At 47.5% G+C, this 24,709-nt stretch overlaps 3 protein-coding genes across 4 annotated transcripts in view; 1 reads left to right on the top strand and 2 right to left on the bottom strand.

Annotated features, from left to right (window-relative positions):
• Positions 1-24,709, top strand: part of MED12L (mediator complex subunit 12L) — a 101,930-nt gene that overhangs the window by 61,592 nt on the left and 15,629 nt on the right. Inside the window, exons 16-29 of the mRNA XM_069023875.1 lie at positions 11,652-11,799; positions 12,376-12,494; positions 12,581-12,724; positions 13,273-13,436; positions 13,864-13,995; positions 17,381-17,608; positions 18,875-19,016; positions 19,883-20,003; positions 20,451-20,552; positions 21,952-22,065; positions 23,189-23,388; positions 23,691-23,879; positions 24,213-24,287; positions 24,410-24,600. Coding sequence (XP_068879976.1) covers positions 11,652-11,799; positions 12,376-12,494; positions 12,581-12,724; positions 13,273-13,436; positions 13,864-13,995; positions 17,381-17,608; positions 18,875-19,016; positions 19,883-20,003; positions 20,451-20,552; positions 21,952-22,065; positions 23,189-23,388; positions 23,691-23,879; positions 24,213-24,287; positions 24,410-24,600 — 2,069 coding nt within the window. The remainder of the gene's footprint in view (positions 1-11,651; positions 11,800-12,375; positions 12,495-12,580; positions 12,725-13,272; positions 13,437-13,863; positions 13,996-17,380; positions 17,609-18,874; positions 19,017-19,882; positions 20,004-20,450; positions 20,553-21,951; positions 22,066-23,188; positions 23,389-23,690; positions 23,880-24,212; positions 24,288-24,409; positions 24,601-24,709) is intronic.
• P2RY13 (purinergic receptor P2Y13) lies at positions 4,723-6,455 on the bottom strand. 2 transcript variants are annotated; one of them, XM_069024408.1, is made up of 2 exons: positions 6,382-6,455; positions 4,723-5,861 (listed from the first exon to the last, which is right to left on the bottom strand). In XM_069024408.1, exon 2 carries the CDS (start codon positions 5,846-5,848, stop codon positions 4,817-4,819), a length of 1,032 nt encoding a protein of 343 aa, XP_068880509.1. In that variant the 5' UTR covers positions 5,849-5,861; positions 6,382-6,455; the 3' UTR covers positions 4,723-4,816. The 2 variants fall into 2 exon arrangements, with proteins under 2 accessions (XP_068880509.1, XP_068880508.1); XM_069024407.1 differs by having other exon boundaries at positions 6,372-6,443.
• P2RY12 (purinergic receptor P2Y12) lies at positions 8,441-16,083 on the bottom strand. Its single transcript, XM_069024406.1, has 3 exons — positions 15,982-16,083; positions 10,582-10,837; positions 8,441-10,179 (listed from the first exon to the last, which is right to left on the bottom strand). Exons 2-3 carry the CDS (start codon positions 10,670-10,672, stop codon positions 9,143-9,145), a joined length of 1,128 nt encoding a protein of 375 aa, XP_068880507.1. The 5' UTR covers positions 10,673-10,837; positions 15,982-16,083; the 3' UTR covers positions 8,441-9,142.

Genomic DNA, 24,709 nt, shown 5'->3' with positions numbered 1-24,709 from the left:
TCTGTTGTATTTTCAGCTTTATTGTCACAGGCTGCCAAACTCATCCCAGGAACTGGATATCCTGACAGTAGATCCAGACCAACAGATGGTCTCTGTTGCAGGCACATGGCACCCCCTGAGGATGGAGAAGCCTTTCCCTGCAGGTAGGGAGAGGAGACCTGATGAAGCCTGTGCCTTGCTCACACCTTGCACATGGCTGTGCAGGGCGGTGTGTGCCAGCCTCCATTTCACCTCCTTTCAGCTGTCCCTCATGCTCCAGGGTTTGGCAGCTGCCTGTTGGAGATAGGGGAACAAAAGTCAGAGGGTGTGTAGGGGGTTCATACCCTCCTGGAACAATCCCCTTCACGCTCGACTTTGCCCTGCACGAGGTGCATGCTCCAGAGCCAGGTGCTCCAGAGCCAGCTGCTGTGCTGTGTCCTGGCTGCAGAGCACAGTTCCTGCATCCCTGTCAGGGCACAGCTGGACTCCCGGAAATGCTCCTGTGGTCTCAGGCCTGCGGTCCAGACACGGCACAGCAGCACGTGACTCCTACATTTGCGCTGCTGTTTTTCAACGCTGCCAGTGCTGGTGGTCTCTCAGGCTGGGGTCTGAGGACCAGTGCAGCAGCATGTGCTGTGGGAAAAGAGAAGAAATTGAAAGTGGAAACTGAAATGTTTGAAAAATGTAATTTAATTGCTTACAGAGACCGAAGTGTTTAGGAGTTGGCACTCTGGGAGTAGAGTGCATACACCAAAACCGGTGTGTTAGTAATGGTCAAATAATAAATAAAAGCTGCACCAGAATGGGGTTTTAGTTTGTTTATTTTTTGAATATGGTGCAAAAGCACATCAACTTTTAAAAAAAATCTCTGTATTTTGGTGTACCAGTAAAACACGATGGGTTAGAACCCAGTGCCGTGGCATCCCTGAGCAGGCTCCAACGCAGACGTGTTGTTGGCTGCTCCCAGGCTGGAGCAGGTCAGGACGAGCTGACACATGAAACACTGAAACGTGGGGAGCTTGTCGTAAAAACAGCGCGGAAGAAATGTGAAGGTCTGATGTAAAGAAAAGCTGAAGGTAACCTGTAACTTCACTATTGTTCACATTATTTAAAGGTTGGATGTCCCTTTTTGTGTTTTGATGATTAGAGAGCAAGTCTTGGATTTCATAAGAGCCTGAACAACGTTATTACAGCAATTACTGCCTTGCTTCATTCTAAAACGTCTTCACTGCCATATTTAGCAATGTGAACTGCAAGGCTATGTTAAAGCAGATTCATCACCTGGGTAATGCACAGGACTGGCTGTTTCTGTTTTTTAAGCAGAAAAGAGTCAGCAAGATCAGAGCTTGCAACACGGGGAGGAACCTCCAGCACTACAGCTGCAGATGTGAAGGTGCTTTTGTCAGGGGAAGAGTCTTGGAAGAGCTGCCATTTCCCCTTTCCTGATGTGGATTACTCCAGTCACTGTGTTATCCCTGTCACTAACAGGAAAGGAAGAAGGAAAGTATCTAATTAAGACCTGACTTTAAAAGCTCAGTTCTTTTTCCCTCTATCCTCAAGTTGCTCACAGTGTGCTGAGAGGGAACCTGTAGTTCCAGGCCTTGGCTGGCTGATCCTGTCTGTAGGCTCAGGTCTGTCCTGGTGCCTTCAGTCCTCCCCGGTGCCCTGCTGGCTCTGTGTGTGTGCCATCCTGTGGGTCATACCCTGGCTGCTTGACTTGTCTGCCCAGCTCTTGTTCACGATGCAAATGGTTGGTTTGCATTTCTAATTAATTGAAGCACTGCTGTGTGTTATGAGAGTTTTCTCAGTGCTCAGAACTGTGGGGGCCTGTATGGAGGGATGTGTGTAGCTGTGTCAAGGGTCAGGATGTCTATGAAGAGCAGTTTGTCTCTGGGCACTAAGGAATTATGCAGTACCCCTAAGGAGAGGCAGTCCAAAGACTGGAGGGTGCATGTGTTAGGTGAGGGTATAAAATACTTCCTTCTTCTGAAACACAAGTAAAATAAAAAATTTATGTACCCAAAGAAGTGATTTCCTATAAAACTCAACTGCTGAGTGCCCTGTAGTTCCATTTTCAGGAACCCAACAACCTGTAGAGATGTTTAGGATAAGTGTCAGTACTTCCTGTGTGGAACTGGCCTGTGGGAACCCTGGACAAGAGTCATTTCTGCTAACAGGCTGAAGGTCTCGTGCCAGTTTTCAGTTTCTAGGTTGTCTGGAGTGAGGACAAGCCATGCAAGGGAGCATTTGTCTGTGGGAAGGGAGAGCCCTGCTGCTGCCTCATGGTGTGATGGGCTGGAGTGAGTACAGGTGAGGTGGGAATGGTGCACGTGTTCGCTGTCCTGTATGGCTGCTGTGTCAGGTAACAGCAAGGGTTTTGCTCAGGGCAGAACCAGCACATTCTCAGTGGGTTGGGAGGAAAATCAGGTTTGGAAAAATGGTGACTGCTGTGTTGAATATGCTGGTAAACTTTGCTGAGTTCCATAAATCTCTTGGCTGCACTAAAGGAAGCTGGGGAGCCCAGTGAAGGGGCTCCATGGCATGCTGTGGTCCCTCCCTGTACTCTGGGCTTCCTGCCAAGGGAGATGTGCTCTCCAAACATGGCTCTGTCACATGCAAAACAAAATACTGCTTTGGTTATTTCTTTGAGCCTTAAAAAGCAGAGACCTAAACTTTGAGGCATTACGATTTTTACTCCATCTGGAGGCAGTGATCTAAAACTGTGTAGAGAAATGTGCAAAATCCCAAGTGTTAGAATTCAGGGACTTTTTTCCCCTAAGTGGATCAAGCTGGTGTTCTGTCCTTGCAGTCACCTTCACTTCTTTGCTAGAGTTTGGAACCTTTGGCTCCCTTTTACCTACCTAAGAAGCAGCAGCTGAAAAACAGATGATTAAGACTCCTCAGAAACCTTTGGCACACCCTTTATTTAAGGACCAGCTCATCCCATTTTGTGGTTACACCCACCCTAACACACAGGCTCTCAGCACTGAACTTCGTGAGCTGCCAGTGTGTGTGCACAGCGTTGGATGAGCCTCGATCACAAGCAGAAATCAGAGAATAAAAGGAATTTCTGTTCTTCAGCATTTTCTTAGTTTCTCACTGCCACACTGCTCTGTAAATCCAGAGCTGGATGCAGTCAGTGTGGGACCTCTGTGTTAGTTGTGCTGGTGTGATTCAGAAGGAAGAGGGAGGACTGAGATGGATGGAGAGTTTTGTCCTGAATTCCTCCCTGACACATCCGAGGTTTGGGAGCACAGAGTTCAATGGGCACCTGCCTGGTGGAAGATCACAGCTGGTTTACAGACCCTCTTCTCCCAGTGTTTAGCTCAGGCCCCTCTGTTAATTGTCACGCTGTGTCAGGAGGTTGAGAGGAACATTTCCAGCCTCCTGTATGCTCCTCTAAGCAGTTACTAAAGTGGTGGCTATTTCAGCAGCTAAGAATTTATTATATTTGCTTTTCCTAAAGGAGCAAAGTTAATCCTTTTAACAGCGTATGTGTGTGGGGAGAGCCTTTAATGCAACAGCATTTAATCTGAGAGGTGGACAATGGCTGAGATAACACTAATTTATAGTGAAATTCAGAACTAATTGAAAGCTGATTGGGGATTAGTTCAGTTTCCAGTCAGGAAGGATGTTTCAGCTGTGGAAGGTATGTAACATGCCTGGTGAAGAAGATGGAGTGGGTAGAAGTTGCTAAATAAGACATACATCTTCCTATGTGGCAGAGGCTGGGGAACCCCAGAGTCAGATGTAATTCATGCACAGCAATTTACAACAGCTTTGAAAAAATCAAGCTGTATGGAACAACCTGCTGGATTGGATTAGGCTGCCGTAAACAATGAATTTCTAAAAACAGCATTCAAGTGGTGATCAAAGTGTCTGGCACGTGTGAGAGAGTGCAAAGCTGGCAGCAGAGCTGGAGGAGAAGGGATGGTTGGGATAAGGGACACTGCTGCCTTGAAATAGTAACATAAATTCCAGAATTTTGGATTAGAAAGTAGTTTCTCTCCAGGGACAGTCCCTGTGGGATAGCCAAGGGAGAGCTGTGTGAGTGCTCTGGTGAGCTGGGTGGAGAGGGCTTCTCTGGATGGGGAGGCTCAGGCAGTGTTCCTTGCTCCCTTCTCTTTGCCCGTTGTTGGGATGGGGAAGGGTGAATGTGCCACCAGGGGGACGTCCCTGGGTGTTCCTCTCTGGTGAGTGGTGGGGTGGGGCTGAGCCCCACGTGGCTCTGGGGCCCCCTTTGTGGGGGACGCAGTCCTGGGTGCTCTGCTCACCCGGACGAGGAGCATGTACTGAGGGAAACTGGGGTACTGCCAACACTGTCCTCCACCAAAGTCCTGCTGGGAGCAGAGAGGAAGGATGGTGAAACTGTGGGTGGTAGGAAAGTAATTACATGTGTGAGGGAGGTGAGGAGGATGGGAAGGGACCGTGTCCATCCCTCTCTTCCTCCTCTTCTCTACTCTTGATGTGTAGCCAAGCTGACTCTTAGGGTAGGAATTACTGACATACACAGTCAGCAGCTCTGGGGTTTAATCCCCAAGAAAGCTGAATTGCCCTTGGAAGCAGGCAGAGTCATTGAGCTGCTCAGGTGTTAGCAAGTGAGTTGTTTTAGTTTAAAGCAGAGAGAATTGACCTGTGGATTGTGTTAGGCAGTTTGAGCGAGAGCCTTTTGCCCATTAAGGCTATGCAGTGAGTATACATAGAAAATCTATTTTGCTGCATTTATTGAGTATTAATATTACTTGGCAAATACCCTTTTGTGTTCTTCAGCAGAAGTAAACCAAACTATTTTTCAAGTTCTCTATGAACGTGCAGAGTAGAGCATGCAGCTGCAGAATCAAGACTCAGTAGGAGACACTTGTGTATCCAGTTCAGTTTTTGGGTTTGTCTGGACCATTCTCTGAAGAGTCTTTACCCTCCTGTACAACACCTTCTCCACAAAGGGCCTGCACAGGAACATGTAGATCAGGGGGTCCATGCAGATGTTGGTGGCTGCCAGCCACAGCGTGCTCTCTTTGGCCACAAAGAGCTGGTTCTGCAGGCGGCAGTCCATGTGGGCACTTGTTTGGCTCAGGGTGTAGGGGACCCTGCTGAAGTGGAAGGGGGCAAAGCATAAGAAGAACACAGTAAAAATGATGAATACTTTCCCCTTGATCCGTTTTTCATTTTTGTTGCCTTTCTTCTGTGTTTTTATGTAAGACTCATACACCTTTTTGGCAATAATTATATAAAAGAGCAACATGAGGATGAGGACAGTCCAGAAGATGACCTGACAGATGTAGTTGACGGCTTCGTGCCATTTGAGTCCGAGGTAACTCTTCAAGGAGGCACACTTCCTCACGGACTGGGGCGTCGCTGTCTTGTTGGACAAGATCACGTTGGGAAGAGAGAGAACCAGGAAGAAGAGCCAGACCAGACTTGCGAGGATCTTTGCTGAGGTCAGATTTTGGACCCAGAACTTCCCAAAAGGTCTCACAATCTTGAGAAATCTGTCGAAAGCAATGAGCCCGAGCAGCACTATGCTAATGTACATGGTGTCATAGAATATTACGGCTGAGAAGCGACAGACAAAGGCTTTGAGCTGCCACGGTCCCAGGCCAGAGTCTGTCAGGATCTTCAGAGGAAGCATCAGGGTCATTATAAAATCAGAAACTAAGATATTTTTCAAGTAGACAATGAAAGTTGATGTGCTTGGAATGTGGAAGAAAGCCCAGCAAGCCAGGCTGTTCAGTGCGAGTCCCAGGAGGAAGACGAGCGTGTACAGCACTGGGAAGAGCAGGTGGGTGATGGTGGTGTCGCGGGGGCACTGTGCAGAGGAGGCTGCTCCACTGGTATTACCAACAGTGCTTGTGTTTGCAGAGTCTCCCATCGTTTGAAATAGACTTGGGTGAAAAGGAGGGAGAGAACACAAAACATAACCTTCTGTATGTAGTATTACATGTTCTTGCAGTGACAGCAGGTTTGCATGAATGAACACAAAACCTGAGCATATGTTAAACAGACCAACCAATTTTGCTTCTGATTCATGGAAAATCTAAATCTTTGCAGAAATTTAGATTGTTTATAAGTTAACATCCACTGAAAAGTTAAAAAGGTTCATGCTTATTCTGGAGATCTAGGGTAATGTCATAGCAGGGTATAAGAGCAGATTGCCTGGAGCGCCATTGGTCTTTCCATAGAAATGTATTTTAGCATTGAATAGAAATGTCAGAGCCATGGCCCAAAAGCCAGCCACTTCTGGGTAAGTGACTTCTCGTAACTCTTTCCAAGCACCCGCTGTTTTCCTGTCTCAGCACAGCTTTGGGTAGCATTTCCAAGGTCAGATGCACACAGGTGGCCCTCAGCCCTGAGCGCCCCGTCACACCCCCTGAACACTCTGACCGTGCAAGTACCTGGACAAACCTGCCGCAGCTGTTGCAGAGGCCTCTGTGGCTGTCCCCATCTCATCCGCTGTTCCTCTGCCAGGAGAAGCCTCGAGCAAAGTATTAAGAGTGGGGAAATGTGTAGAAAGATGAGACTTTTTCTGTTGGTGTGGTGTGTGATTTCCTTCCTCATTTTCACGTGTTGCCTGAGTTAGTCATATTTGCAATTGCTTTTGGCTCTTCCCCTTGCTCTGCATGAGAAAGCAGACCATCTTCTCCTAAACGAGAAAAGGAAACCTGACCCTGTCCCTCAAGACAGACCTATTTTTGGGTTTGTGTGTGTGTGGACAGTGCTACACCTGCACTGGTAGGATGAACAAACACAGAGTGTTTCCTGACAGTGTTCCATGATAATCCTCAAATGTAGCTCCTAGCTGTTGTTTGTGTGTGAATTCCATGTTCTGGATGGCACTAGTCATTGCCAATGTGTGACAAGAGTCTGCTCAGAGCCACCTTACAGTGGGTGCTCAGCTCCAAAACCATGTGCACCAATGTGCTCAGGGACTGCCCCCTCTCCCTGCAGCCTGGTATTACTGACACATGGACCTGAGCTTGACTTTGGATCTCCAGAATGGATTCCTGGTTTATTTTGGCCCATGTAGGCACTGTGCCACTTACAGCCACTTTCTGGTCCTGGCAGGAGCTACTGCTGTGCGGGAAGCTGTGGATTGATGATGTGTTTGTCGGGTATAATGCTGGAATTCGGTGCATTTCTCTGTGAACAGAGCTGTTTGTGTAAGTTTATTCCTGCCTGCTCATGTGACAGCTCTGGCTCAGGGCTCGCTGCCGTGTGGTAAGTGGCTTGTGTTCAAGCGGTTTCCTGGTACAGGCGTGGATTGCTTCATGAGGTGCTCAGGTGCAGCTGTGGCAGGTAGTTTGTGCATCAGTACCGGGGACATTTTGGTTAATGTAGGTGCTGGTGTCAGTGTTAAATGGCTGTTGAGAGCCTTGAGGATGGCTGGGATGAAGTTCACCCTCAGCACTGCCATCAGTGTGATGTGTCCCTGGCTGCCCGAACTGACTTCTGTTCACCCCCTGGTGACTGTGTAAGGGGGTCACAGTCCACTGCAATGCCCCAGGACTGATGTCCAAGGCAGTGCCTTCCATGTTGTCTTCCAAGCTGAGTTCTTGATGCTGTTCCCAGCTGTCAGAGGCAGCAGGTACCAGGTACCTCTGCATACCCCATCAGTGGTGGCTCTGGGGGACAGGCGTGTCTGTTGTCTGGACAGCTCACCTGATCAGAGAAAGCAGCTCCCGGGTAATTGCCACTCTCTCGCCATGTATAAGTGCAAAAAATGCATGGCGTGAGTACTGGGTGGGAGTGGGGCATTTGGCACTTCCCTCCCTGGGCATTAATGGGAGCTGATCTGGCCTGGGGCCTGTGGGCTGGTGGGGGAGCATGCTCCAGGGTGGCTGGACACTGTTTCCAGGGAAATCCTGGTGCCCTGAGCTCTGTGGTAGAACCCAGCTACTGATTGTGTCAGCTGGAGCAGGGACCAGCACGAGCAAGGCATGAAACAATTTGTGGAAGGGTTAATTCATCCCAGCGGGTTATCAGAGGCACAGACCCCAAGGCCGAGTGTGGCAGTAAGTGAGCAACAAGAGAGCTGCCTTTTAACTTCTTGGGAAATTGGGTTTCAGTTGTAGAAGTTCCCTGGCAGGTAGGGACACGTACCAGGAAGGATGGACAGGCAATGGCTTTGGCAGAATGAGCTCTTGTGTGACAGTGACCCATGCTGCTCAATTGGAGCTGTTTGCAGTGCTGATAAATGAACCACAATTTATTCCAATAGCCCACAATCTATTTCATGTGCAATTGTTGTGATACCTCAAAATGTCATGTACTTGAAGATACTTCCCTGTTTTTCTTTTGTTTTCCAAATGCAAAAGGGGAAGGGGTTGAGTATTTTGTATAGTGAAAAAAGCTGCCCTTAATCATCAGTAAAGAAGTTACCATGAGCCTATCTTTCCCCAAGATCTCAGTATGATGTAAATCAAGGCTTCGTATGTTTTCTAATATAATATATTGTTCTCTGTGAAAGCATACAGTTTTGTTTATTTATGTAGTAAGGGGAAGGAGTTGGGGGTTTAATTCATATCAAGATAAGCCTGATTATGAAATTATTTCCTCTGACGTACAACTATTAATTATTGGTCAATGGATTAGGAACTGCAAGCATAGAATGAGATAAGCCGAGTGTTATTCTGTTACCAAAAATTTGCACAAATGGCTGCTCTACATCTGGCCTGGATTTCTGTTTGTCTGCCCGTTGCATACAAGGTGACAACTCCCTGTATTGAAAAATCACATCTCCTGTGGATTTGTCTGCATTTCTCGGATCCTGTGTTGTCATGGACGTCACTCTCCCCGAGTTTAGCTATTTCTGCAAAATCTTTACAGTTCACAATATCATCTGTAACATTTCATGATTCTGTTTTAAGTTTTCCTCACAGTTCCACCTTTAAGCTCAGACTTCTTCCCAGCAGTTCTGACAGGCATGGTTGGGGTCAGAGGAGCTCCTGTTTTGGCAAGGATGGAGGCTGGGGGCAGGGGGACTCCTGTTATTTAAGCTTTCTAGTTTTGCAGCCAGTGGTGGTGGTGGTTCCAGGGTGCTCATGCTTCATCTGCAGGACTGTTTCTAAAGAAGTCGGTGAAGTTCTAGATACACTTCATGGATTTGTGCTCCTTCCACTCTCAATAAACATGTGTGGCCAGGAAGGGGCGTGTCGAGTCCTGAGTTCTAGAGTGGCGTCTCGTCTGTGTCATCCCCCTCGTTCTGCTCCTTTGTCCTTGCCCCGAGCCCTGCCATGTGCTTGCACAGCATGTCTAGCAAGGATTTCCTAAATGATTTGCAAAGGAAAAAGTATATGAATGGGTCCAGGCAGGCATTGAGGGACGTCAGCCACAGCGTGGTCTCCTTCAGGTAGAACAGGGTGTTCTGAGCAGAGCAGTCAAACACATCTCTCGTTTGGCTCAAGGTGTAGGGGATTCTGGTAAAGTGGAATGGCACGAAACAAATAAAGAACACAGCAATGATTATGAAAACCTTGAGATTGACAGTCTTCTTGGATGCCTTCCCTGTGCATCGTGTCCTTTTATAGGATTTGTACAGTTCCTTGCTGATGAGGATGTAACATACCACTATGACTGCTAAGTTAACCCAGAAGATGAACTGGCAAATGTAGTTTACAATTTCATGCCAGACTAAGCCAAATTCTGATTTCAGGAGAGCACACTTCCTTACGTTCTTGGGTGTTTTCTTCTTATTAGTTAAAATCATGTTGGGTAATGAGAGAGCAAACATTGATACCCAGATAGCTGTGGACAGGATCTTGGCAGCTAAAAGACTCCGTGGAGTTGATGTTCTGAATGGTGAAGTGGCTTTCTGATAGCGATCAATAGTTATCAGACCAAGAAACAAGATGCTGATGTACATGGTGAAGTAAAACACAACCTGGGTGACCTGGCACACAAACCCTCGCAAGACCCAGGATACCAGCTTTGCATCACTGAGGATTTTAAATGGAAAAGTCAAGATCATGAGGAGGTCAGAAATTACAGTGTTCTTGAGGAAGATGATGAAGTTGGATTTACTGGATATTTTAAAGAAGACCCACATTGCCAGGCCATTCATGGTGATCCCCACCAGGAACAGAAACGTGTAGAGTAAAGGGAAGATGACTTGGCTGATCCTGCTGTCGCTGGTGCAGTTGCTGTCATTCCTGGAGGAGCTGAATTGGGTTGTGGCTTTCATTTCCTCTGTGGTATTCCCTCTCCCTGGAGAAACAAACAGAAAAACAAAAGAAATTGTGATTTTTATCTTTTATGAGGCTTCAGCCTTTTCAGTCAGCTTTGAATTGTTGTGTTGTGACCAAATGCACTCAGCGGGTGGGGCCCCAGCTGGGCCAGGGCAACTCTCAGGTGTGTAGCGATGTGGTTGTTGATGTGACTGTATCTCTGTCTGGGCTCTGCCTGTGTAAAACAGGCACTCGGGGGAGCTGATGTGCTCTCAGCTGATGCCCACATCCCTGGCAAAGATTTATTTCTTCCTATAAGGTAGAAAAAATTGGCTTTTGCTTTGAAGAATGAAACAGGTTCATCTGCCAAGTCCAATCCTGTTGGAACAAGCCCTCCCTGAGCAGGGACACATTCTCCCCCCAAAAGCCAAGGGAAGGGTACCGGGAGAAGTGGAGAAACGTGGGTGTTCCCTGCGGTGGAAGCTGGGGTCAGTGAGGGGGGGTCCTTGGCAGTCCCTCCAGCTCTTCACCATGGGAGTGGGCAGGAGTGTTCCTGTGGAATCCCTCGGAGCAGGGAGAGGCTGGAGGAGCAGCTGAGCATCCCAGCCCTCAGGCTGAGACCTTCCTCTGGTTGTGAACTGGTTTCTTAGCCAGTGACAGATTCCAGGTGATGCACTATGAGCTTCTGCTTCTGTTTTCTGCAGAAAAGAGAGAGAAATGAAATTTTAAGAAATAATTAGTGTTTTACTTCCTGCCTTTGACTGACTCTCAGAGGCACTATTTGTAAAGGGAGCGGGGATTTGTCAGATGGTGCAACTTTTCTGCGCGCAGAGCTGCATTCCTGTCTGCCCCTTTGGCCTTGTGATTCCTTAGTGTTATTCCTGTACACAGACTTGTTTCTTAAAACTTTTAAAGCACTTAAAAGAAGTAGTGATTGGTTACTTTGGAGAAGGTTATTACTGAAGGAAATATTTCTACCTTGTGTGATTTTGTAGAGCAGTGCTTCAAGTTTTTAAGCTACATACAGTATGTCAACATTGTATGATATCTACATTTAACTGAAAGACTAAGTATAAATAGTTACAATGAAAGAAAATACACATATTTCAATTTCTTTGGGATGTGCGAGACGGAACTTTAGGAGTTGGGCTGCATATTTTTTTTTCAAAGATTTGTCTGTAGTGTCACAGAGTTTTTAAATATCTGTCTTTTGCTTACTGATCTGCTGCAGAATATTGATCCAGGGGACAGTTTGGAGGGGCATCCATTTGCATCCTCTGACTCTGTCCTTGTAGATACACACGGAATTCATAATAGCAGATTGCATTTTCCCTTCTGTGTTTTTACACCACTCTTCAGTGATTCCCTTTGGCACTGTTTCCTCCCCGGTGACAGCCACGGGAGATGTTTTTGTGTCAGAGTCAGTTGTTTGCCGCACTCTGGGCTGCTCAGGTTTCCGTAGGTGATGACAGGGACAGGCAAAGAGACTTCACTTGTACCTGCTCTTTTCAGGATGAATCCTCAAGCCATGAGTGTAACCAGCGCATGATTCTCCTTTATGGTGTGGGTAAGGAGCGTGATGAAGCAAAGCATCAGCTGAAGAAGATTACCAAGGACATCCTCAAAATCCTGAACAAGAAGAGCACTACGGAAATGGGTGGTAAATGCTCTAACACTGCTGTTGGGTCACTGGTAGCGAAGCTCACAGGAGCTGTGAGGTGCTCAGCATATTGTCTGGAGCCATGCACGTCATCCCATAATTTTGTTTTCCAGCGCTTGGCAGTCACTGGGAGAGGGGCTGAGCAGAGCCCCGCAGCACAGGCAGGGGCTGCTGTCCTGCCCCACGGGGCCGTGGGATGACCAGTGGCCACCACTGCCAGAAACCCCAGTTTTCCATTGTGGCAACTGGTTGCAAACACTTGTGTTGGGCTAAAGCCTGGAATGTGAGTGATCCATGTCCCTTGCCTCCTGTAGCACTGAGTGACTGCTTGCAGCTTTTCTGGGGTGTCACCTCTTCACACTGGGATAACCTCACAGCAGCTTTGACAGTGCTCCATGCTCTGGTGTATCTGTCCCAATTATAATGGAAAATTGGGGCAAGTAGGGTTTGTGTGGTCATGAGTAAAACTTACTAAGATTTTTATTGTCTTTTAAGTCAGTAACAATGTAAACCTGCTAGGGCTCCATTAAACATAAAATTACTGATAATTTTATATAACCTTTTATATCTGTTCAGTTGAGAATGAAGGACAGAAGGCCAGGAAGAACAAACCAGAGGCGTTTCCAACCCTGGAGACCGTGTTCACAAAACTGCAGCAGTTGTCCTATTTCGATCAACATCAGGTGACATCTCAGGTACTGTGGCAAATGGTGACCTTCAGAGTGCTGCTGTACCTGAGCAGTCCTCAGTCTCATCTGACTTTTGATGTTCCTTTTCCCAGATCTCCAGCAATGTCCTTGAGCAGATCACTAGCTTTGCCTCAGGAACATCATACCACCTGCCCTTGGCTCACCACATCCAGCTCATCTTCGACCTCATGGAGCCAGCACTGAACATCAATGGACTTATAGACTTTGCAGTACAGGTGAGCAGAGTTCATTTTGGGGAGTTATGTCAGGACAAAGCTGCAGTACATTTTCTATGAAGCCAGAAAAACCCCAAGATCTGGTCTGCAAATTACTCAGATTCGATGCCATGTGCTTGTATCTGTTTCAGTTTCCTGTCCTCTGAAACAGAATGCTGGGCACTTCCCCATTCTCTTGTACTGTGGTAGTTGTGGAGAATCAATACATGCATTTTATTTTTAAATCTTTCAAAATTAATAAAATTCTAGATTATTTTAACACAAAGGATTTTAGGATGGGCTTTGCTGTTTTGGACTGAACCATCGAATCACTCAGTAATACATCTGGTTGCCTGAAATACCATGGATTTCTGAGTAGTTCTGAGGGATGGTTTTTCTACTTTAACCATTTATTTTGCTCCCACTGCTCCTTGTTCTCTAGTGAATAGTGAATTGCATTTTTGTTTGCCACACAGTTTATCCTTAATGTTTTTTTTTTTTCTTGCTCCTGTTTCAGGTGCCTAACTTGGGCGTTACTTTCAGTTTGTTGTTTGTGTGTGTATTCTCAGCTGCTGAACGAGCTGAGCGTGGTGGAGGCCGAGCTGCTGCTCAAGTCGTCCAGCCTGGCTGGGAGCTACACCACGGGGCTGTGTGTCTGCATCGTGGCTGTGCTGCGGCGGTACCACGCCTGCCTCATCCTCAGCTCCGAGCAGACCGCGCAAGTCTTTGAAGGGTTGGTGGCACCTGAACCTTTCCAAAGAGTGTTTTGGTATCTCTTAAGCAGAAAAAGCATTTAGGTTCAGGCAGCAGGAGCAGGTGTCGCAGTGCTGGTGGGGGGCTGTAGGTGAGCTCAGGGGAGAGGGGAGGATGATTTGCCTCCACAGGCTGCACCCCACTGCCGGGGCTGGTGGGACCCCCACCCTTTGTAGCCTTGGCTCAGGAGGGGTTGTACATCTTGATTTCCTGCCCGCTGGCCCCACTCTGCCCTGGGCTCCCTGAGGGCCTCTGCCACAGGTGACACCAAATGTCACATGAAGCCTGTCAGCCTGATGAGGGTCGGTCACGTTCCCCAGCTGACAGAAGGGTTTATATGATCTATGGCAGTATGGGACACGTTTCTCAGGTGCATTGGAACAAACTCAGGATGGTTTTGTTTGCAGGTTGTGTGGGGTGGTGAAGCATGTTGTGAATCCTTCTGAGTGCTCCTCTCCAGAACGGTGCATTTTAGCTTACCTTTACGACCTGTACGTGTCCTGCAGCCACCTGAGAAGCAAGTTTGGAGACCTGTTCAGGTGGGTGGTGAAGGGATTGCTCTCACCCCTGCGCACAGACTGATGCGGGCTACTGGGGTTTCCCTTTACTTTGCATCCCGTGGAAATCGCCGTGGCCTTTGCAGCCTTCGCTTCACTGATGCAGTTCCCCTGCCCGTGCCAGAGCAGCGTGCGGGGCCGGGCGGTGCCGTCGCAGCCTCGGGCGGGGCGGGGCAGTCCCCGGCGGGTGTTCGGTACCCGGAGGATGTGCGGTCCCCGGAGGGTGTTCAGTCCCCGGAGGGTGTTCGGTCCCCGGAGGATGTGCGGTCCCCGGCGGGTGTTCGGTCCCCGGAGGGTGTTCGGTCCCCGGAGGATGTGCGGTCCCCGGAGGATGTGCGGTCCCCGGCGGGTGTTCGGTCCCCGGCGGGTGTTCGGTCCCCGGAGGGTGTTCGGTCCCCGGCGGGTGTGCGGTCCCCGGCGGGTGTGCGGTCCCCGGAGGGTGTGCGGTCCCCGGCGGGTGTGCGGTCCCCGGAGGGTGTTCGGTCCCCGGCGGGTGTGCGGTCCCCGGCGGGTGTTCGGTCCCCGGCGGGTGTGCGGTCCCCGGAGGGTGTTCAGTCCCCGGAGGATGTGCGGTCCCCGGAGGGTGTGCAGTCCCCGGCGGGTGTGCGGTCCCCGGCGGGTGTGCGGTCCCCGGCGGGTGTTCAGTCCCCGGAGGGTGTGCGGTCCCCGGCGGGTGTTCGGTCCCCGGAGGGTGTTCGGTCCCCGGAGGGTGTTCAGTCCCCGGCGGGTGTGCGGTCCCCGGCGGGTGTGCGGTCCCCGGAGGGTGTTCGGTCCCCGGCGGGTGTGCGGTCCCCGGAGGGTGTGCGGTCCCCGGCGGGTGTTCGGTCCCCGGAGGATGTGCGGTCCCCGGAGGATGTTCGGTCCCCGGCGGGTGTTCAGTCCCCGGAGGAGGTGCGGTCCCCGGTCTGTGCTGGGGGGAGCAGGGGCTGAGCCCTCTCCCGTCTGGGTCAGCTCAGGGGCTGCTCTGCCCGCAGCGCGGGACGCTCTCGGTGCAGCCGCGGCATCGGATCCCCCTCAGCCCGCTGCCTTCGCGGGTCGGGGGTGCCTGATTCGGTTCCTGGGCACCTCGGCTGCAGTACAGGCAGTGCTGGATGGAAAACCTGCAAAATCTCAGCTGTCGCAGCTGTAGTACTCCGTGAAGGTTTCCTTTGATGCGGGGAGAGGCACAAACGTGTTTGAGTTTGTGAAGTTTTATGCTTGAATGTTCAGTTCCTTGATTTTTAAATTTAAAAAGAATTAGGTTCCCATATGCTGTATTTTGGGCTTTTACTTTGTAAAGGAGGAGTGGAAACCTTTCAGATGCAAATCCACATCTTATGATACTCACAAACTGCCTCAGTTGCTGTTTCCCCTCCTGGTTTGTGTTCCTAGTTTGGGTATGCATAGTTGAGATTTGTGGTTTCATTTCATAGGAGCAGGAAAGGATTTCTCAGTAATAATCTTAATATTTTAATAGGCTTACAGACTCCTGGGAGCAGTAGCATTTAATCAGAAACACTAGGAAAAAGAAATAGGAAATACAGAACTACACAAGTGTCTGAGCTCTATGTTAATTTTTTCTGCTTACAACCTCATGTTCAGTAACACAATAAAAATTAACAGTTTTATTAACACTAATCTACAGTAACAAGTCAAAATAGTCTAGTAATAATACAAGGTATTAAATAATTTTTTAAGGATATGATGCAGAGAACTTGTTTGGAAGCACCTTTTTTTTATCAAATGGAGTTAGAAATTCCTGAAAACTGTTAATAAAATTTATGTATACATTTTGAAACAGCTGTACTTAAGGTAATAACATTGCATTCATGTTGGTCTCCTTGCTACATTTGAAACACCCAACCCCACTGCACATTCACAGTAACATTTTCAGCTCCTTTCTAGACTGCTGTAAAGCCCAGATGTTTCTCTGTCAGTTTGAAGCAACGATAAGTTAAAATTTACAAATGTTCACACTTAGAGACTCACCTTCTGTGGTTTGCTGTGCTCTGGCCTCCTCTCGAGTGTCTTCTAAATGTGTGTCACTGAGGGAGGGGTGTGTGGTTTTGTGTGCCTGGAACAGTTACTTATCTTCCCTAAACTTCCTCTTTTTAAATCATTCTTTCACTTTTTAAAAAATTTTATCTCCTGACCACTCCTTCAGCATTGCTTCTGGTGCAAGTGCTGTCTCAGACACTTCTTTGCCGTGCTCAGTGTTGTTTGGGTTTGGCTTTCCTTTCTGTGACCGTGGCAAACGCTGGGGTGCTGGGGATGTTCCTGTGCCCAGGTGCCCGTTCACTGCCTGGTGGTTTTGGTGAGGGGTGTTTGTGTTCCACTCACTGGATTTCTGTCTGTGCTGTTGCACTGGCTGTCAGAGCAGAGGGTTATCATCAGGCACTGTCCTTCTTGTAATTAATTACCTTGCTAATGGCCTCATCCTCCTGTCCTGGAGTGTCGGCATGTGGAGCAGCTGTTGAGGGCTGGCAGTGGTGAGGGGCCCTGGGCTGCAGGACAGGGTCACACGGTGTTACCCTCTGAGCCCTTGGCCAGGCACACCTGGTGCTCCTCCCTCAGGTCCCGGCTGCCTTCCAGGGTGCCCAGTGCTTCCTCTCTCTTTTCATCCTGGGGCCAGTGGACTTCTAAAAAATCCCAAAATTTTCACTTATTTTAAGTTAACTTCAATTAATTGATTCTCTTCAGAGATGAGGAGGTCTTCCCAGTTGGGCTAATTAGTGAAATTTGTCCCTGTGATGTAAAACCCCATGCTGGAGACAAACATTCCTTGGAATATTTTGGGTATGAAATTTGCATTCCTCACAAACACCTATTTTTCTCCCTGAAGAAAAACACTTCACATACAGGTGTTCCTGGCCTGGGACAGTTCTTGCCCTTTTGTCTAATTATTAATGTCAAAAATATGAGCTTTAAGTATCTTTTCTCTATTTACTGATTTCCAGACCCTGTCTGTTAAGTCACCTTATTATTGAATGTAGCTTTTAATTTGGATAAATTTTCTCATTTCTCCTTAATGAATTCCCCCTGCTGCACTGCAGCTCGCTGGGTCATGGTGCAGTGTTGGGAAGCGAGGTTACGTGCCCCGTAGGGACGCCTGATGCCCCAGGAAGATGCTGGGGAGGAGGATGTTGGGCCTTACCCAGCTGCTCACAATTTCAGTCCTAGAAATGTCCAAGAAGCGATTTGAAAATTCAAGACTTTGTTTGCAGGAAAACTTAAATGAAATAGATGCGTCAGCCTTATTATCTGGTAGATGCTGCTTATCCAAAAGAGTTTGAAAATGTGTATGAAGTGCTAACCCAAGCAGTATTTTCTCATCCCAGCAGCTTTCCTGCAAAGTGCATTTGTAGGCAGCTCTGGTTTTGCTCCTCAGTAGTGCCTGTTCCAAGGTGAAGCAGACGATCTACAGCAACATTCAGCCTTCAAACTCCAACTTGCTGTGGGACCCCGAGTTCATGCTGGATTTCCTCGAGAACCCCTCAGCTCACAGCATCAACTACTTGATGCTGGGCAGGATCCTGAGTGACAACGCAGCCAACCGCTACAGCTTTGTCTGCAACGCCCTGATGAACGTGTGCATGGGCCACCAGGACCCGGGCAGGTGAGGCCGGGCTGGGGCAGGACCAGGGCGGCCTTACGGCTCTGCAGAGATTTCCTTTCACCTTTTCGGTTTGTGTCTTTTTTTTGCAATTGTTTTAATTTTCTTCCCTGTTGCTGAAAATGTATTGAGTAAAGTACTCGGAGCTACTTTGTTAAATCGGTCTGTGTAGTTCAGCAGAAGGGAGGAAGCAGCAGCAGGCACTCGCTGCCAGACAGTCAGGAGCAGTTTGGTATCAGCAGTTGTGCTGTTTCAGACTGAACAGCTCAGGACAGTCTTTGCTTGTTAGAAGTCTGGAAATGAGGGAAGGCTCTGCATTAGGTCATTGCCTCCTAGTACAACTGGTGTTTTTTAATTAAATGTGTAATTTATAAATTGTGGATTTTTTTCTCCATAGATTTGTTTTTTCAAAGTATTAAGAGATTTATCGGGGGAATGACTTCAAACTGACAGAGAGACTAGGTTTACATTGGATATGAGGAAGACATTCTTCCGTGTAAGGGTGGGCAGGCCCTGGCACAGGGTGCCCAGAGCAGCTGTGGCTGCCCCTGGATCCCTGGCAGTGCCCAAGGCCAGGCTGGATGGGGCTTGGAGCAACCTGGGATAGTGGAAGGTGTCCCTGGCTGTGGCAGGTGTGTCCCTGGTGGTGGAATGGGATGATCTTTAAAGTTCCTTCCAACCCAAGCAGTCTGGGATTCTCTGGAGTGGGGAGCATCTTTGGCATGGCAGAGCAGCTGAGAGGAAGCAATTTTGTAAAAGCACAAAAGGGAACATCTAAATGCAGCCAAATGAGTTTCACTCTGGAACAGAGAGAAAATAACTTGCACTGGGGTGAGTCAACTCTGCTGTTTCTTAAGCTGTTACATAACCCTGAATCATGCCCTAAATCCTATGTTATACCGTATGGGATCTCTGAAGTGAAACTCATTAATGCCAGTTGATTTTGTGGCTTGTCTCCCTCCTGATGGCAGTACTGGCTGGGCAGAGGGAAGGGTCCTGCAGTGACCTGTCACAGTAACACTGAGCTGAGGAGAAGTGCCTCACACCTCTGTCCCTGACGCTGCTGCCAGGAGAGGTTTTCCCAGGTGCTCGTTGTTGACCACGGAGTAGCCGTGGGGTGTGAACAGTGGCCTAAGCACTTGGGGACATAAATGCCCACCTTGAGTAAGGAAACTCCAGCTCTGCTGCCAAGCACTGCTCTGCTTTGACCTAAATATTTACTGCTTACAAAATCTCTGGGCTCTGTAAGAGTGTGGCTCTCCTTCCCAGGATCAATGACATCGGGAACCTGTGTGCAGAGCTGACAGCGAGCTGCACCGTGCTCAGCTCGGAGTGGCTGGGGGTCGTGAAAGCTCTGTGCTGCTCTTCAAACCACGTCTGGGGCTTCAATGATCTGCTCTGCAGTGTGGATGTGAGTTCAGTATCTTCTGAATACCTGTGACACCTACTTACCCCAGGTTTTTTTTGAGAGGTAGTTGGGCTTCCATTCTACACCAAATGTGGAGCACAAATCCAGTCTTGTGTCCAGCTGAATTTTCAAGTCTTTTAATGAGACTCCTGATAGGTTTTTATTTGTTTTTACATCTTCAGGTTTAATGTAAAATTTGAGCAGTGCTTAGAGTTTTCTCTTTGCAAGTTTTTTCCTGTCTCTCTGATGGGATGATGCAGAGTACCAGCGTCACTCTTCAACAGGAGCAGGCAAAGCTGAGTGCTTTTCCTAAGATGCTGATGGATGTGTAAATAACTGTCTCTGTTTTAAGGACCATGTTTTGGTGTTGGCTCCTCAGTTGTAAAAGGGGCACTACACTTGTTTTTTTCTTACTCATCTGGTGTTGTTCCCATAGCCCTGTTTCAGTCAGCAGGATTATGGTGACTGGTCTGATCCGATACCCCATTCCGTGTATTTACCTTCAGTTTGATGGCATTTGCCTTTGGGAGCCGTTTGAAGCTGTGTCCATGGGGACATTCCTGTCCTGAAGCTGAGGAAGGAGCCTTGGTGTTACCTGGTTTTATTGAGTGATAAAATTTTCTGAAGCTTTTATAAGGTTTATGTTTTTTACTCCAGAATTTTGGTATTCGAAATCAGTATTTGTTGAAATTCAGTTAAGAGCTGTCAGTATTTGCCATAAAATGTTTGGGAAATGCATTAAAAGGTACAAAAGGAACAAGTGCTTATGTGTAAATGTTTTACTGTTTATTCTATGAATGAATTCCTCAGTACTTGTGGCAGGGGTGTGTGCAGTGCTGTGCGAGGCCGTGCAGTGTTTGTCCTTCCAGGTGAGTGACCTGTCGTTCCACGACTCCCTGGCCACGTTCGTTGCCATCCTGATTGCCCGGCAGTGCTTCTCCCTGGAGGATGTTGTCCAGCACGTCGCACTGCCCTCCCTCCTGGCAGCTGGTAAGAAAACACCAAGAGAGAAACCTAAAACGAAAGACTTGAGACTTCCTAAGAAGCCTCCAGGGAGGGGGCGGGCAGGGGCTGTGCCTGGCGGTGCTGGTGCCCTGCAGCGTGGGGGTCCCTGCGGCCCCCGAGGAGGGCTGCCAGGCTGGGGCAGCCTCTGGGCAGTGGGGCGGAGCTGCTGCCAGTGCAGTGTGCCCCTGTCCTGCTGTGTGCAGCCTCACCTGCTGCTCTCAGCTCCTGGCTGCTCCATGCTCTTGCTTATCAAAAATCTTGCTGTTCTCTTCTTGTTTTTTAATGACTCAGGGCCATAAGTGCTAATTCCTGTTGCTGAAATCATTGTATTTTCATTTAAAATGGGGCTGTGAGGAAGAACATGTCCAGGCCTGACACTGGGACTTATGAGGTCCTGGGCAGATCCTTATGTTCATGTCCCATCTTCCACAGCCTGTGGGGACCCGGATGCCGAGCCTGGGGCAAGGATGACCTGCCGGCTGCTCCTGCACCTCTTCAGGACACCCCAGGTGTGCCTCTTTCCCCAGGAAACAGGTGAGTTGTCTGCTGCCTGACCCTTCCATTGCAGAAAGTGAACCTATAATTGGTTTTTGATGGCTGCAGATTTCATGGGTGAAAATATCGATAGTGCAAGTTCAAAATTGCAGACGTTTCACTGCTGAGGAGCTGATACCAATGATTCTTAATTGTTTGGGAAATGGTTCGGATGCAGGAGTTTGCTGAAACATTCATTCTCAACACCTGGCAGAGTTGAGAGTGGCAGTGGCAGAGGCACTAATGGGGCTGTTTGGAAGCCCTACATGGAAATGGAGAGTAAATGTGATTTCAAGTAGAGTATAATAAAGCATCCAACAGAAGGAATTAGAAAATTAGTTCTCAGGATATATGAAGGTAGTTCTTTTTTCTTTTAAATGTAACTATTTAAGAGGTCTGACCTGTGTGTGTTTGCCACAGACCAAAAGAGGAAGAAAAATGGCAAGGAAAAAGCACCTGACAATTAAAATGAAACAATTCTGGTGATAAGCTGTGATATATATATATATATATCTGTAACATTTATATATATATGTGTGTGTAACTTAAAAGTATTTCAGCAAATTTGAAAACAAGATTATATCCACATGAAAAAGAAGTAGAAAGAAAAAAGGAGTCAGCTCTTAAGTGGTGTCAAATTCTTCCGTGTAAAAGTAAGAGTAATTTAGTTTTTGACCATAAATGAATGAGCTTTTGTTGCTTATTTAAGCAAAACAGGCAAGAGCCATGAGGAATACTGACTGAGAACAGACAGATGTGCTTTCCCTAGAAATAAAAGTGGATTTGAATGGATAGGAGAAATCATGACTGAACTGTAGGAAGTAGCACACATCAAACACAATGTCATCCTGTTACAGACCCTTCTTATCTCTGGCTCAGTTAACCACCTCAGAGAGGTGATGGATTCATCCTTCCTCCCGCCCTCCTTCCCACTTCCAGTCTGTGTATCTTCTCCTACAAGTTAGAGCATTCACTGGCTTCTGCAGGCTGCAGAACTAGGTGCAACTGTGCAACACTCATTTACAGCACTTAATTTTGCCTCATTTGTCTTGCAGATGAGGTAAGGGAAGTAATTTCCTAAATCTGTGACATCAAAACCAGCATAGGCTTCAGTGTCTCATTGTGGTTAAGTTCACTGTTCACATGGACACAGTGAACCAACAGGCTCCTTTTCTATTTCACTGCCCACAGCTTGTTTTGATATTAATCCATCATAACCACATATCCCAGTTGACTTGATCACTTACCTGTTGGGCTGCAGTTTCAATTTCAGAAGGTTCCGTTCTTTCTTCAGTTCTTGAGCTTCTGTAGCTGTTCTAACTGAGGAGGATTTCGTACAAAGGAAATGTTAGTTGGTAAATAACACCCATTTTTACAAGATTTCCTCTTCTTTCCATAGAGAAATTATTTCCTGGAATTCGTTCTTCTTGTGATCGTCACCTCTTGGCTGCTGCTCACAACAGCATTGAAGTGGGAGCTGTGTTTGCAGTCCTGAAAGCAATTCTGATGCTTGGTAAGGGTGTGCAGAGTCCTGTGTGATGTGTTTGTGCCAGTGTTCATGTGGGAAACGGCTCATGCTAAATCACTTCTGGGGGAATGCTCCTGGGAAGGAAAACCCTGAGAATAGGGGAAGAATGTGGCTGCTGTCCCTGCTCCTGCAGCATGTGGGGAGTGCAGACTCCAGGTCAGAGGCAGGTCTTTCTCCACAGGCTATAAAGCCAGTGGAGAGGCTTTATACAGATGTGACTATTTCAGATGTTGACCCTGACCTCCACCCTGGAGTCCCAGTACATATAAACTCAGGAAAGTCCCCTCTCAAATATAGGTAGGAAATTGAGTCTCAGGTAAGTTTTCCCATTTTTTCTATGTTTTGCCACAAATCCTGGGTGTCTGCCATTGTGGAAGTTATAAAAGCATCACTCTGAGCAGCTCTCCACAAATGGTGAGTGTTGTTTTCCAAACAAGTAACTGTCTTTGGTTTGGCACAAGTTCACCTTGTTGGCACCCTCCATTAGCAATTCAAAATTTTTACTTGCTTTGCTGAAGAAAAGCATCAGATAAATGGTGGCTTTTGCAGTTCCATGCTGAGGAAACAGCTCCAGTTTTATCAGAGCATTCTGGGATGTGCCACTCTCTTCATTGTATTATCTCCTGGCCAGGTTCTTTCCTCTCATCCTTCCTGGATAAAGGTGTGGGCTCATAGTAAGACTGAGGGGTCACTCAGTGGCTGAGGGGCCACTGGTCAAACTTATCTCTTGAACTACAGAATGTTAACAAATCAAAGTGAGAGATAGGACTTGGAAAAAGTGCATCTGAGAAGAGTGATTAACTCAACTGTTCCTTATTTGCCAAAGCAATTCCTTTCAGTCACCTTTTCCAGCTGAGCAGGTGGCGGCTTTAGTTGTGTTTGATTTGTGTAAACCTTTTCCTGCTTCTGAAATACCCATTAAAAAGATGCTTTGCAACATAAAGCTGGAGGACAGTACTTTGGTGATGCCCAGTCAGTCAGTGCTGCCCTTTTGGACGTGATGGCCTCAGTGCAGCTCCACTCCCCAGCTGTCCCGTGCCCCAAGGCGTCCGTCCCTGCTCGGAGCCGGGGCCAGGCTGGGAGTTCACCCTGTGCTTCTGCCCCCCAGGTGACGCTGAAATTGGCAGCAACAATGTTGGCTCCTTGAAGAGTGAAGAGTTCCGTGTCAGAGGCTTCTTGGATGAGCTCAGTGAGGAGGAAATCTGGGGTTCCTCTCACACTTTGAAATCCTGTGGAAAAGCTGTTTCCATTGAAACTGCCAGTCTGAGCGAGTATGCGAGATACGTGCTCAGAACGATCTGCCAGCAGGTAACACCCTAAAACTGTTCCTCTTGCCTCTTTTGGAGAAAGGGTGTTATTACATTTGAAAAACATATATTTTGGTGCAAAATGAGTGCTGAAGTGTGTCAGTATTTGTGTTCTGTTTAAGTTTCCTGATTTGGACAATTTGGAGTAGTAAGTTATTTGGGTTAAAAAATGCTTTAGTTAGTCATTAACCTCCCCTGCACTCTCTCAGAACTGAGGAGCTTTTCCTACCTATATCTCAGCTTACCAAAAAGTTAGCATTGCTTCAAAACTCTCTGGTGAATCTGTCATGTGACTCCTTACAGGAGTGGGTTGGAGAGCACTGTTTGAAAGAACCTGAGAGGCTGTGCACAGACAAAGATCTTATTTTGGATCCTGTTCTCTCAAACAAACAAGCACAGAAACTACTTCAACTTATCTGTTATCCCCATGGCATTAAAGAGTGCACCGAGGGTGAGAACCCTCAGCGACAGCACATCAGGCGCATCCTGCAGGTAAGGCACCAGGTAACAGCTCCCGTCACCCTTGTTCAGTGTCCCTGGTGGTGCTGCTGAGCAAGGTTCCCCTGCTGCATGGTTAAAAGTACTGAGGAGCAGTGTCAGCTGAAAGGTGTGGAAGTGCACATATGTTCTTCTGCGGTCTGATAGTTTGGCATGCCATTAACTATTAAAAAGATCAGTGATTGTGATGATCTGCTTGTAACATGAGGTTTTTGCACGTGATGATTTAAAGTATGAAATCTATTTATTTTCTTCAGACCTGTAAAGGGTTGACTTTAATGTTAATATTATTAACAATTACCATTTGCACTGTCAATTCTCCCCTAGAACTTAGACCAGTGGACTCTACGACAGTCGTGGTTGGAGCTGCAGCTTATGATCAAACAGTGCATGAAGGACCCTGTAAGTGTTAGTTTTCAAACTTTCTGATTTAAATATTTAATGCAAAAAAGTATGTTAACTTTTAACATAGTCCCTGAGCAAACATGCCGTGAATGTGCTAGTGTACTTGTGTTTCACTGTAGGGTTCTGGGTCTGTGGCTGAAATGAACAGCTTGTTGGATAATATCGCAAAGGCGACAATAGAGGTGTTTCAGCAATCCGCTGAGCTAAACAATAACTCTTCTAACTCTGGTATAGGCCTCTTCAGTCCACACTCTGTTGGAAATTCTGACACAAGTAATACAAGACAGAATGGTAAAAAGACGTTCCTAAGGTATTTTTCGTAGCACATTTTTAATTCTTTTAGCCGACATGATGCTTAATTGTGTGTAGATTGCCTAAACTGTTTTGCACTTGAACTAGGAATGTACAGAAATAGTTAT

This window comes from Aphelocoma coerulescens, chromosome 9 (assembly GCF_041296385.1).
Source record: "Aphelocoma coerulescens isolate FSJ_1873_10779 chromosome 9, UR_Acoe_1.0, whole genome shotgun sequence".
Lineage (NCBI taxonomy): Eukaryota > Metazoa > Chordata > Aves > Passeriformes > Corvidae > Aphelocoma > Aphelocoma coerulescens.
This window is presented reverse-complemented; position numbering and strand designations above follow the sequence as displayed.